At 54.0% G+C, this 12,167-nt stretch overlaps 1 protein-coding gene across 1 annotated transcript; it reads right to left on the minus strand.

The window, feature by feature from the left end:
• Positions 1-1,239: 1,239 nt before the first annotated feature.
• Positions 1,240-7,775, minus strand: GUCA1A (guanylate cyclase activator 1A). Its single transcript, XM_047101318.1, has 4 exons — positions 7,575-7,775; positions 2,151-2,300; positions 1,687-1,780; positions 1,240-1,409 (listed from the first exon to the last, which is right to left on the minus strand). Exons 1-4 carry the CDS (start codon positions 7,773-7,775, stop codon positions 1,240-1,242), a joined length of 615 nt encoding a protein of 204 aa, XP_046957274.1.
• Positions 7,776-12,167: the final 4,392 nt, after the last annotated feature.

Genomic DNA, 12,167 nt, shown 5'->3' on the forward strand with positions numbered 1-12,167 from the left:
AATGTCCTAATTCTGTTCAAATACCCTCCCCCCTCCCACCTTCAGGATGTTCCAAGAGGCAGCCACCCAGAGAAGCAGAAATGTCAACTCCCTTTCCCCCCAGGCTGCCCATGATATTGATCTCCATCTTCTGTCCCTCCACGTCCGTGCTCAGGCGCTGGCTGACTTCCCAGCCTGCGGTGGCCCAAGTGATGGGTAGGACCCTCCCTTCCCCTCGTGGGGCTCTCCGCAAGCTGGAGCTCATTCCTCTTGCCCCTTGTTTTCTCTCCTACCCGTGGATTTTTACTCACTCCTTGTACTTCCCCCACACCCAGCTGACGTGAAGACGCAAACCCCAGAAGAAAGAGCATCTTAGAAAAGATGATCACAACTGCGGCAGCCTGTGTCTCTCCCCAAGTTCTTGGACAGGTATTCCTAGGTTGGGGTATGCAAAGAATGGGAATGGGGCCCACCTGTCCCAGACTGCCCCACTTCCCAACTGGTGTCACAGCCCTCGAGAGGGAGTTAGGTTAGACGAGGGACGGTCAGGTCAGGACGCTGGCCACAGTCAATGAGTCGCAGAGCTGTGGCACCACCCCCCACTGCGGAGCCAGCAGGGGAAGTAAGGGTGTTGGGCAGCCTCTTCTGAATAGATACCGATTTCCTCCGGATAAATGAGGACTTTCTATAGTGCCATACCTTCTCTTAGCATGTTTTATTATAATGATGCTTAGCCTGTGAGTTCCTTGGGGGTAAGGGCTACCCTTTTCTTGGCATGTCTAATATCTAGCATTCATACCAAGGAGGTGTTCAATAAATGCTTGTGGAAGGGAGGAACAATCAACGCACCACACAAGTAGGCTCCGGGGTTCCGGGGTGCGGGTTCGGTGTGTGATCGCGGCACCCATGTGGAGGCTGTGGCCACCGGGTCTGTAGGATTCCATCAGAGTCCGTGAAAGCCCAGCTCTGCGTCAGAGCTCCCCGCTCTAGAAGAGGGGGACTCGAGAGAGAAACTCGGTGGGAAAAGCTGGGCCTAGGGACGGCCCCAGGGCCGCCCAGCAGGGGGCAGTCACCACCAGCTGAGTCCTGCTCAGGGTTCAGGAACCATCCTTCCCGACTCCCACCCCGGCCCATCTGCCGCCACCGTGCACCCCAGAGGGGCGACCTGAGCTTTGAGTTCAGGAGCCTGTATCTAGTATGACAACAATGATGACCCCAGGCACCAACACGCATCCCCTCCCCAGCAGCCGGGCGGTGGGCTCAGCCTGCCGCCTCAGTCTCCCCGCCGCCGGCCCCTTCCCCCTCCTCTTCGTGCTCGCCGTTCTGGAGCCTGCGCACGATGCGGGTGAGGTCCAGGCTCCGTGTCAGCGTGTCCAGGAGCATCTGGTCCTTCTGGACGCCCTCGATGAACTCCTCCAGGGAGAGTTCCCCTGGGGCAGAGAGAAAGGGAGTCACGGGGAGGAGGTGCTCACGTCTCCCTGGCAGCGTTGTACCGGGGCCCAGAGCTGGAGTCTTGCGAGGGGGACAGAGCCAAATGCTAGGGGAAGTGGCTGCGAGGGGAGCAGGCAAAGCAGCCAGAGACCACAGTCCGGTCCAGGGGGCCCTAAAAGCCAACCCTTGTGGCTGGGGCAGGGGCGGCTGGAGGATGTGGCCTCCCTCTGCCCTCCCGCCCCTCTGCCCTGGCCGCCCCCGTCCGGGCCTCCTCACCATCCCCATTGACATCAATCTTGGAGAACACTGTATTGGTGAACTCTTCTGCACTCATGGTCGTGTCGCTGCAGGGGTTAATGGCTCGGATGGCCTGGGGAGAAAAAGAAGTGAGGGGGCCCGTCCTAGTTCTGTCTCCGCGGTACCCGAGCAGCAGAGTGGGCACTAGAGGCAACGAGGGGATTTAGGAGTTTGCCTCTTGGTACAGATGGAGGAAACAGAGGCCCAGAGAGTGGATGGCACGTGCCCCGGGTCAGGCAGCTGGTCAGGGCCACAGCTGCTCCCCACCCCACCCCCCGACCCTCAGTCCCAAGCCTGTCCCGTTGTGAGATTGCGGTTCCGCCTGCTGAAGTCCCAACTCGGCGTCCCTCCGGCTGTCAGCTCCGGGGGCGGGCCGCCCAGGGCGCGGCCCCGCCCTCGCCCCCGCCCCCGCCCCGGGCCCGGCCCTCTGCACCTGGAGTTACCCGGATGATGGTGAGCAGCTCGTCCCTGTCGATGCATCCGTTGCCATCGACGTCGTAGAGCTTGAAGTACCAGCGCAGCTTCTGTTCCACCTTCCCCTTGAGGACCAGGCTGAGCGCCGCCACGTACTCCATGAAGTCGATGTAGCCGTCCTGGGCGAGAGGGGCGGCCGCCTTGAGCCCGTTCCCCGGAGGCCCGAGGAGAGGCCGAGCCGCCCGCCCCCCGCGCCCTTCCTGCCGGGACCTGCCCCGTCTGTCCCCGACCCCTGCGCAGCCCTCCCCGCCTGCCCCAGAGGCTGCCCCGCCAGCTCCCGTAAACCAGCCCCCAGGGGGTGTCCACGGTGCTGCCGCCTCTTCACTGGCATTTCGGTGCCGGCGGTCACTGGCTGCTCCCATGTGATTCTCAAGCCTGAGCCCCTTCCAGCAGCAGGAAGGTGTGTGTAGGCGGGGGAAGAGAAAGCGAACCCCCAGGGAAAGGGGGCATGGTTCGGCTGAGTTTTTCAGAGCTGGGGAGAGGGCAGGAGGTAGATGCGGAGGCAAGGAGCACCGTTCTCAGTCTTCCCTTCATTCTTTGAACTTTACTGAGCACCTACTACGCGCTGTGATAGAGGCTTCAGAACCCAGTAAGACATGAACCGGCTCCCGATGGGAGCGCAGTGTTGGGGGCTCCGGTTTGAATCCTGGCTTCACCCATCTCAAAGCTGTGGAATCTGGGACCGAGGACCCGCTGTCTCTGTAAGTTCCTCATCTGTAATATTATAATAGTACCTGCCTCTGTGGGACCGTGGAGGGATGAAACGAGTTTATGTAACTAAAGCAGGCAACACTGCCTGGCATATAGTAAGCGCTCGGTAAATGTTTGCTATTCCTGTCACTACCCTTACTGTGGTTCTTTTTACAAAGAGGTCACGATGCCATCACGATGTAATGGCAACACATCTGGATAGGACATTATGGAACAAGAACACACAACTCTGCTTGGGCAAGGGCCAGAGGAGAGGCTCGGGAGGCTTGCCCGGGAAAGGTGATGTCCTCTTGAGTGTCAGAGGGGTTGACCGTGGGAGAGGGGGGCACAAGACATGCCTGCAGGCTATTTCTCCAGGGTCCCCCCCGGATTTCACAGGCCACACCAGTGGGGTCAGGGAAGCATAGAACGTAGGCCTGCCTCTGCCCATCTCACCGGCAAGCCCAGTGAGGCTGGGAGAGGGAAGCCTGTGTTTTGCAGAAAGGCTGAGCATAGGACTCGGAGTGTGTGAACTTGGAATCCAGCCTCTGTTCCTCCATTTATTCACAGCCCTGACTCTGGAACCAGGAAGTTACCCAGAGGCACATTTGGGGTCAGCGGGAAGAACTCTAACAGGCAGATTTGCCCATGGTGGACAGGACCAGCCTCGTGCAGTAATGAGCTCCCTGTCACTGAAAGCGAGCAAGTAGAGGCTGGAGCGCTGTTATTAAAGATGTGGCAGAGGCTGGGCAGGACGGCCTCTGAGATCTCCTGGCCCAGTGTCAGGCCTGGGCCTCAGGTGAGGCCTTGATGAGCCGGAGCTCACTGTGGAGCCCCACGGTGGGTGTCGTGATCACCGTGAACATTTGCCTGGTGCTTCTCTGGGTTGCTAGGCTTTCACATACGCCTTGGCTCATCCCATTTTTGCCCACCCCACCCCCCCAGGGGTGTCCTCAGAACAGAGCAAGCAACCCCCCCCATGCCACAATGCTCAGAGAAGCAAGCAAACAGCCAAGGAGGTTTCCCCTGGGGAAGAGGACACGGGGTGAGGATACTTCCGCTTTTCATTTTTTATCTCTCTGGATTGTGGGAAATGCTCACAATGAGCTGTACAAAATTACTTCCACAATTTTTTTGAATGGCTAAAAATAGGCAATGGAAAAGGATGAGAAAACAGTATGGAGGTTCCTCAAAAAGTTAAAAATAGAACTACCCTACAACCCAGCAATTGCACCTCTAGGTATTTACCCAAGGGATATGGGGGTGCTGATTTGAAGGGGCACATGCACCCCGATGTTTATAGAAGCGCTATAGTAATAGCCAAGGTATGGAAAGAGCCCAAGTGTCCATCGACAGATGAACAGATAAAGAAGATGTGGTATATATATACAATGGAATATTACTCGGCAATCAAAAAGAATGAAATCTTACCATTTACAACTACGTGGATGGACCTGGAGGGTATGACGCTAAGCGAAATTAGAGAAAGATAAATATCATATGACTTCACTCATATGTGGAATTTAAGAGACAAAACAGTTGAACATTAGGGAAGGGAAACAAAAAGAATATAAAAACAGGGAGGGAGATAAAACAGAAGAGACTCTTAAATACAGAGGACAAACAGGGGTGCTGGAGGGGTTGTGGGTGGGGGGATAGGCTACATGGGTAAAGGGCATTAAGGAACACACTTGTGGGGTGTTATACGCAGGGGATGAATCACTGGAACCTACTGTTGAAATCATTATTGCGCTATATGCTAACTAACTTGGATGTAAATTAAAAAAATAAATTAATCGATTAATTGATTAATTAAATTTAAAAAATAAAATAAACATTGGGAAAGAGAAAGAAAAGTAGGGGCTCTTGTGCTAGAAAGATAATGGACATCTTAGGAGAGGTGTAGCCTTGAACAAGCACAGGTCCTCTCTGAGTCTCGGTTCCTCCCCCCGAAGCTGAATGCACACTTTTCAAGACTGTGTTTGGGGTGAGATTCAGTAATGATACTACAGTCATACTAACTTCTTTCTAGTGCCTTTCGTGCTGAGTATTTTCATTTGCTTTACTCATTTAATCTCACCACCATCCCGAGAGGTGGGATTTTTGTCCCCGTCTCCAGACGAAAGCTAAAGTTGAGAGGAGGGGTTAGACCAACAACCGAGGAATGGCCAGACTTTGCCTAGAAACCGGGCCTCCTAAATCCTACCCGGCGCTCAGACACAGGAGTGAAGATTTACATCAATTTGTGTGCACCTGCCTGAGTGCCAGGAGCGGCCAAGCCCAGGCAAAACTTTGAAGTAAGCCAAGTACCTGTTTATCCCCAGGATCACACTCCCCACTCACACTGCTGCACCCCCCAGCCTCCCCCTGGCCCTGGAGCAGAACGCTGGGCCATAACTGCCGTCTACTCAGGGGCTGGCAAACTTTTTCTATAAAGGACCAGATAGCAAATAGTTCAGCTTGGGCAGTATGTAAATAAGTGGGTGTGGTGCGTTCTAATAAAACCTCACTTATAAAAATAGGACCACGGGCCATCGTTTGTACACCCCTGTTTAACTTAGCACACACTCTGGTGTCCCATCTTGTAGCCAGTCCGCTCTGTGCTCATGACAATGGGTAGGAGGCGGTATTGCCCAAAGTGTGGTTTACACCGTGGGTGTGTGCAAAGCCCTTTAGATGTTACAGAGATACTCTTCATTTTAATAATTATGTATTTAAATGAATGTGTATTGTAAAATACGTAATTAGCCCATAGAACTCATGATTGCTCATCGATCCATTCACTCGTATAACAAATATTTGTTCAGCCCCTACGATGGTCCAGGCACTGCTCTAGATGCTGGAGATACGGAAATGAGTCAGCCAGACAAAAATCCCCGCCCTCATGGAGCTCACACTCCAGGAGGGGAGACACAACAAACATAGTGGCCACGTGTTGTTCAGTATCAGTTGTCAGAAGATGAGGTACGCTCTGGGGGGCGGGGGAGGGAAGGTGGGACAGGAAATGCAGGGGTAGGGGCTAGTCCCGGTGAAATAGGGTTTCAATCAGGAAATCAGGGCAAGCGTCAGTGGCAAGGAGACATGTGAGCAGAGACTTGTAGCAGGGAAAGGTGTGAGCCAAGCAGAATTCTGGAGGACAAGGGTCCTGGGCATCACAAAGGCCCCGAGGCGAAGGTGTGCCCGGCGCAATCAAGGAAGTCAGGTTGGGGACAGTGGAGGTGGTGCTTGCAAAATCCAAGGTTGATGGGTTGTCCCTCCCTGGTGTCATATATGTGATTTTCGGGCGTCCCTTTGGAGATGTGTCTTGACCCAAAGGGTTTCCTTACAGGTGAGAAGCTGAGATACCTCGGTGTGTTTAGGTGTCAGGTGTTGAGGCTCAACTACTGACCCTTCTCCCTCCTGTTCAGGAATTATTCCTTCTCCTGGAGCATTTGGGGGGGGGGGTCCAGCATGCTGATGCCATCCCTTCTGGTCTCCATGCCACAAGCTCCAGTGCTCCGCTCCCCCGCGCCCCCTTCAGGAAAGCCAGTGGGCACCTTGAGGTTGGGACTCAGAGCCCATAATCTGCTTTGTCCCCTTAACCCTAAATATTAGTGAGTTTTAAATAGCCTCTGAGCCCCAGCTGTCCTTAGAAGCCCCGTCCGCAGTGATGTTTGGACCCTCCGGGCAGTAAGGGGGGCCGGGAAAGCTCTGGGCAGCCTCCCCCGGCTTGCAGTGGGCACATGGCAGGGTGACATCACCTCCTCATGCTTCCAGGTGAGCGCCGGGGGGGTGGGGCCCAGCCAGGGTGGGGAGATGGGTTTGTAGCCTTGGGTTCCCCTCCCGCTGCATCTTGACTCAGTTGCTCCAAACAAACGGAGGATTTGCTCTTGGCACCAACAACTACCTTAACCCATGCTCTCAACCTCCGTGGCAAATGCAGGGCAAGGAGCAGAGCGTGGGGGGTAGATCTTGGGCACGAGGCCACCCAGCTGATGAGAGCTAAGGGCCCTAACTCACTGTACCCAGCACCCCCCGTCTAGCTGATCAGGAGTCCCGGTGATTACTCGGGGAGATGACAGTTCGACCACCGTGCAGACCTTCGGACCGACTTGAGAGAAGGTGAGCTGAGGTCATTGGGCATTTTGGAGTTGGGAGCAGTCTGGACGTCCCAGCTACCAGGCAGCCTTGTCTGTCCCCAGAGCACCGGGAGTGACCCATGTAACACGGGCCTGCCTGTGCCAGGCTGGCCAGGGCTACAGACTTATCACCCTGCTCTCTCCTCTCCCCTCCTCCTCCTCCTGCACCCCGCGAGCATCCAAGGGCCTGGGCAAAAGCGCCGGGTATAGCACCCAGCACTCAGTAAGTGCCCAACAGCTGTCTTGTAAGTGTTTCCACTCGGTTTGGAGTAAACCAAGAGGAAGCCATTAGACTGGGCCTCTGGGTACACTAATCCGTGGACCCCTCTGTCTTCCCCTGGAAAAGTGAGGGCACGGACAGGCTCTGGTTCGTTTCTGAACCCCCAGTGCCTGATCACAGTAGGTGCTCAGTGAACATTAGATCCACGGACTCCCCAACACAGCCCCAGATACACAGAGAAGCGCGCCCCCTCCTCCGGGAGACGCCACTGTTCTGGCACCTGCCCCTCGCAGCCCCGCACTGGCCAGGCCTCCCGGGGCGGCCCTCCAGCGCCCACCCACCCCACCCCAGGCCTCCCTGCTCACTTTGTTGAAGTCAAAGGTCTCAAACATCTGCTCCACATACTGGCTGGTGGACGGGCTCAGGTTCTTGAGGCCGAAGAACTGGCGGAACTCGTAGAGGGTGAGCTGGCCGGAGGGGCACTCGGTCATGAACTTCTTGTACCACTGGTGGCACTCGGTGCTGCTCAGCTCCTCCACCGACTTACCATCCATCACGTTGCCCATCTCCCAGGCCCCACCTGTGTCCGGCGCCCAAGGTGGATGGATCCTGCTCCCCGCTGCCCCTGCACAAGGGAGGCTCGGCTTTCTAACAGCGGGCCCTCCTCGCTCACAGCCCGGAGTGGTCCAGAGCTGAGCAAAGAAGATCTGACGAATCAGACAGCACAGGAGGAGGTGAGCAGAGAGACAAAGGTAATGGGGGGCTGTGCAACCCCACGGCCAAGTGCAGGAGGAGCCAGAGAAGTGGTGTTAAGTCCCCACTAAACCCTTGCGGCCAATGGGGACTGCTCCTAGGAAAGGAGTGAAAATAGAACAAAGCTTAGGGAAGCAGAGGCCCAGGATTACAGCCTTGAGCTGATAGGTGAGAGGATTTTCTTACCCGTTTTGTAATCTCGTTATCCCTTCTTACCAGGGCCGAATAGGTGGCTGTTCTGATCCTGTGACCTCCATTCCCTTCTTCTCCTGTTTTCAGTGGGCTCTCAATGTTTTTGGTTCCTGCCCTCCGACATGGAATTGAGGTACGTCTGAGATAGAGCTGGTGCCTCTTCCAGAGCTGGACCAACTGTGGGCTTTTGACAGGACTGCTGTGTACGGTTATACATACTGTGCACTGCACTTGACCATCACAACTGAGGGCTTCCAGTCACACCGTGGGTAGTTAATGTATAAGCATGCCTGAATCATGCAGAGTTTGTGGGCTTCCAAGACGAGTCCTGAGTAGCTAGAGGGAACCCCCTTCTCCATTAAAGTGTACAAGTTCATGTAGCCATGCATACACACACACTCACTGGTCCTCTTCTGACCACATTCTTACATTCCCAGAGACTGTATCTCTCTCATCCCAGGAGGCTTGAATTCAACCTTCCATCTGACTCCACACCTGACACCATCAGCTCCCACGGGCATGGGGATAGGGGACATTGAGCGTGTGCCTTATGGCCTGGGGGGTGTGTGTGTGTGTGTGTGTGTGTGTGTGTGTGTGAGGGCACCACCACACAGGTGCATGGTGAACTGCTACAGCTTATCCTGGAAAGTTCCTAGACCAAGCCTAGGGGCCTGTCTGTGACAAAGGTTGTCCCTGTCACACGACACTGCTGTGTACATGATACGTGTAACTAAAAGGAAACAACCAAAATGTGAACAGGGCTCTTTCTGGGTCATGACATCACCAGCGATAGTATAATCTTTGCTTTTTTTTAATGTTTATTTATTTTTGAGAGAGAGGAAGACAGCATGAGCATGGGAGGAGCAGAGAGAGGAGGAGACACAGAATCGGAAGCAGGCTCCGAGCTGTCAGCATAGAGCCCGAGGCGGGGCTCGAACTCACGAACCGTGAGATCATGACCCGAGCCAAAGTCTGATGCTTAACTGACTGGGCCACCCAGGCGCCCCTAATCTTTGCTTTTTAAAACTTATCTGTATTTTTTAAATGATTCACAATGAACACATACTGCTCACAAAAAACAGAGGTCAGCTGTTTTTGAACAAGAAACCAAACAAGACTGCTTTGCTTGTCCTCTACCTAAAGAGGTGAATGCAGGGCGCACTGGGCAAGTGGCCGCTGGGGGCCGCCCGGCACATGGCTTGGATACGGGGCCAGAGAAGCTCCTCCGGTGAACTTGGGGCCCAGGCTCACGTCCTTGTCTTCGGAGTCCTCTCGGCTTTGGGGTTTGGACTGAAGGAGTCGAGGGTGAGGTGGCAGCTTATCTTTCCAACGCTCCCGGTTTATATCCTCCCCACTCTTCCCACAGACACACCCTCCTCCGAGAACCTTTCCAAATCTCAGCAGAATTCATTTTTCTTGCCTCGGCGCACCGATGGTTTGCTGATGTGTTATAATAGCTTTCTAGGCTGCTTAAACACTACCACAGAGTCCGTAGCTTCAAACTCTACACGTTTAGGGGTGCCTGGGGGGCTCAGTCGTTAAGCGTCTGACTTCGGCTCGGGTCATGATCTCACGGTTCGTGGGTTCGAGCCCCACATCAGGCTCTGTGCTGACAGCTCGGAACCCGCAGCCTGCTTCGGATTCTGTGTCTCCCTCTCTTTCTGCCCCTCCCCAACTTGTGCACTCTCTCGCTCTCTCTCAAAAATAAAAACATTCAAAAAATTAAAAAATAAAACACTGAGTGAGTGAATGCGTGCATGCATGACCGAAGGAAGAATTCAGTAAGGCTAGAGTAGGGTGGAGCTGTCATCCAATGTCTACTGTGTTCAAGGCAGCACGCTAAGCTTGTGGAATCGGCTTACAATAGCCCTGTGGGGTGGTATTATTTCCACGTGACACGAGAGGAAGTGGGGACAGAAAAGTCATTGTGAGGTCCACAGAAATTCAAAGTGGTGGTACCAGAGTTTTCTACCTCATCACCAGGCTTTTGGCTTAAGCCTTTAAATCTCGAGGGTCCAGCTGGAGGGCCCCTCAAGCCCCTACTCCAGCATCTTCCCTGTGGCCCTTCTGCCTGGAAAATTCCAGCGACGGTGAGCTCAATCCCTTTGGAGGTGGCCCAGACCCAGGATGGGAATGGAACCCCCCAGCCTCCCAATCCCAGAGCCCAGCTTCTCCCTCTTCCATGGCCTCTCTCAGTCCTGCTCTCCATTCTTCTCCCAGACATGGATGGCCAAGTCAGAGAGGGTTGGGATCCACACCAAGAAAGGTATGGAGGAAGCGGGTGGATAGCTCGTGTGGTGGGACACGTCAGAGAGAGGCCGTGTGGCTTTCCCAGGCTGCTCTGTCTGTAGGAATCCCTCCTGGGATAGATCGCCATATACCAGCATGAGAGGATCTACCTGGCTGAACGGTACCGAGGAGAGGGAGCGTGTGGGGCAGGTGTGCAGAGGTGGAAGCTAGGCTGGGAAGAGATGCGAGGGGCAGCAATCCCAGGCCCGACTGGTTCCCCTCCAGAGCTGCCCGACCCCCACTCTCCACCTCCGCAGAAACAGAACGGAGCTCTGAGTGCCAGGTCTTTGCCTCCTGGGACTATCCCACCCACACCGATGCGGGACTTGGGCCAGCTTCTTTAAAGGTTCCTGGAAGCTTCCATCAAGACTGCTCTACCAAGGTGAACCTCAAGGGGGAGACCATTCTCCAAGGGAGAGGAGAAGGTGTCAGTTGGGGGAGTGAAAATGCCGGGCCCCCACCCCCACCTCCATCCCTCCCCGCAAGGTTCTCAGGTCTGGGAGGGCAGAGATGGTTGCAGCCTAAGGACCCAGTCTTCAGATGTTCAGCAAGGGTCTGTTGGATGATTGACTGGACATGGAACTTTTAGTTACACATACACTGAAAAATTTATCTCTGCTTTTCAAAATCCAGCTAAAATGGCAATAACATTTATTTTTATATTTATTTTTTAGTGTTTATTTATTTTTGAGAGTGAAAAACAGAGTGTGAGTAGGGGAGGGGCAGAGAGAGAGGGAGACACAGAATCCGAAGCAGCCTCCGGCCTCTGAGCCATCAGCACAGAGCCTGCCGCGGGGCTCGAACTCACAAACCGTGAGATCATGACCTGAGCCGAAGTCAAGACACTTAACCAACTGAGCTACCCAGGCGCCCCACAATAACATTTTTTAAGCCCACCAGTCCACAGAGACAAAGAAGGAAATAGGTGAGAGGTTCTAATAAAATTTTGGACAACAGAGGGCAGATGGACGACTGTAACTGTCTCAGCGCAGGAAGTGGAAACCCAAACACTCTGAAAGAGGAGGGTGTGGAGGGTGGTACAGACGTGATGCCTATGCCTGCCACAGAACTGTGGAGGCTCAGACATGGGGCAGAAGGTGCCCTACAGAGTGGGGTGCAGGACAGGGGGCAGAAATAGGACGGGTGGAAAGCCTGTGTAAGGAGCCACGCACTCCCCAGATGCCCTACCACACCTATCTCCTGCCCTTGGCTGGAGGTTATTCTGGACATTTGGACTGGAGGGCCCCGAGGAGAGAGAAGGGTCATTCTAGAAGCCGGGAGTGAAGGGAAAGTCTGCAAAGGAAGAGACCCCCCCCAGCTCTTTCCCATGCTGGCTCCTCAAACACTGACAATCAGGTACAGATGCCAAATGGCCGACCTCCAGCCCAGGATCGCCAGGCAATTGAGGAAAGCCTCTGACTTTATTTTATTTTTTAAAGTTTATTTAGGTGCACCTGGGTGACTCCGTCAGTTAAGCGTCTGACTCTTCATTTCAGCTCAGGTCATGATCGCATGTGTTCATGAGTTTGAGCCCCGCGTGGGGCTCTGCGCTGACAGCATGGACCCTTCTTGGAATTCCTCTCTCTCTCTCTCTCTCTGCCCCTCCCCTGCTCTCTCTCTCAAAGTAAATAAATAAAATTTTTTATTAATAAAAAAATTAATTAAAAAAATAATATATTTTGACTATATATAATATATATATAATATAAATAATATATATAATA

The sequence above is a fragment of the Lynx rufus genome, unplaced genomic scaffold, assembly GCF_022079265.1.
Source record: "Lynx rufus isolate CCGP_SWC_20201006 ecotype Redwood Valley unplaced genomic scaffold, mLynRuf1.p SCAF_6, whole genome shotgun sequence".
In the NCBI taxonomy this organism is placed as follows: domain Eukaryota; kingdom Metazoa; phylum Chordata; class Mammalia; order Carnivora; family Felidae; genus Lynx; species Lynx rufus.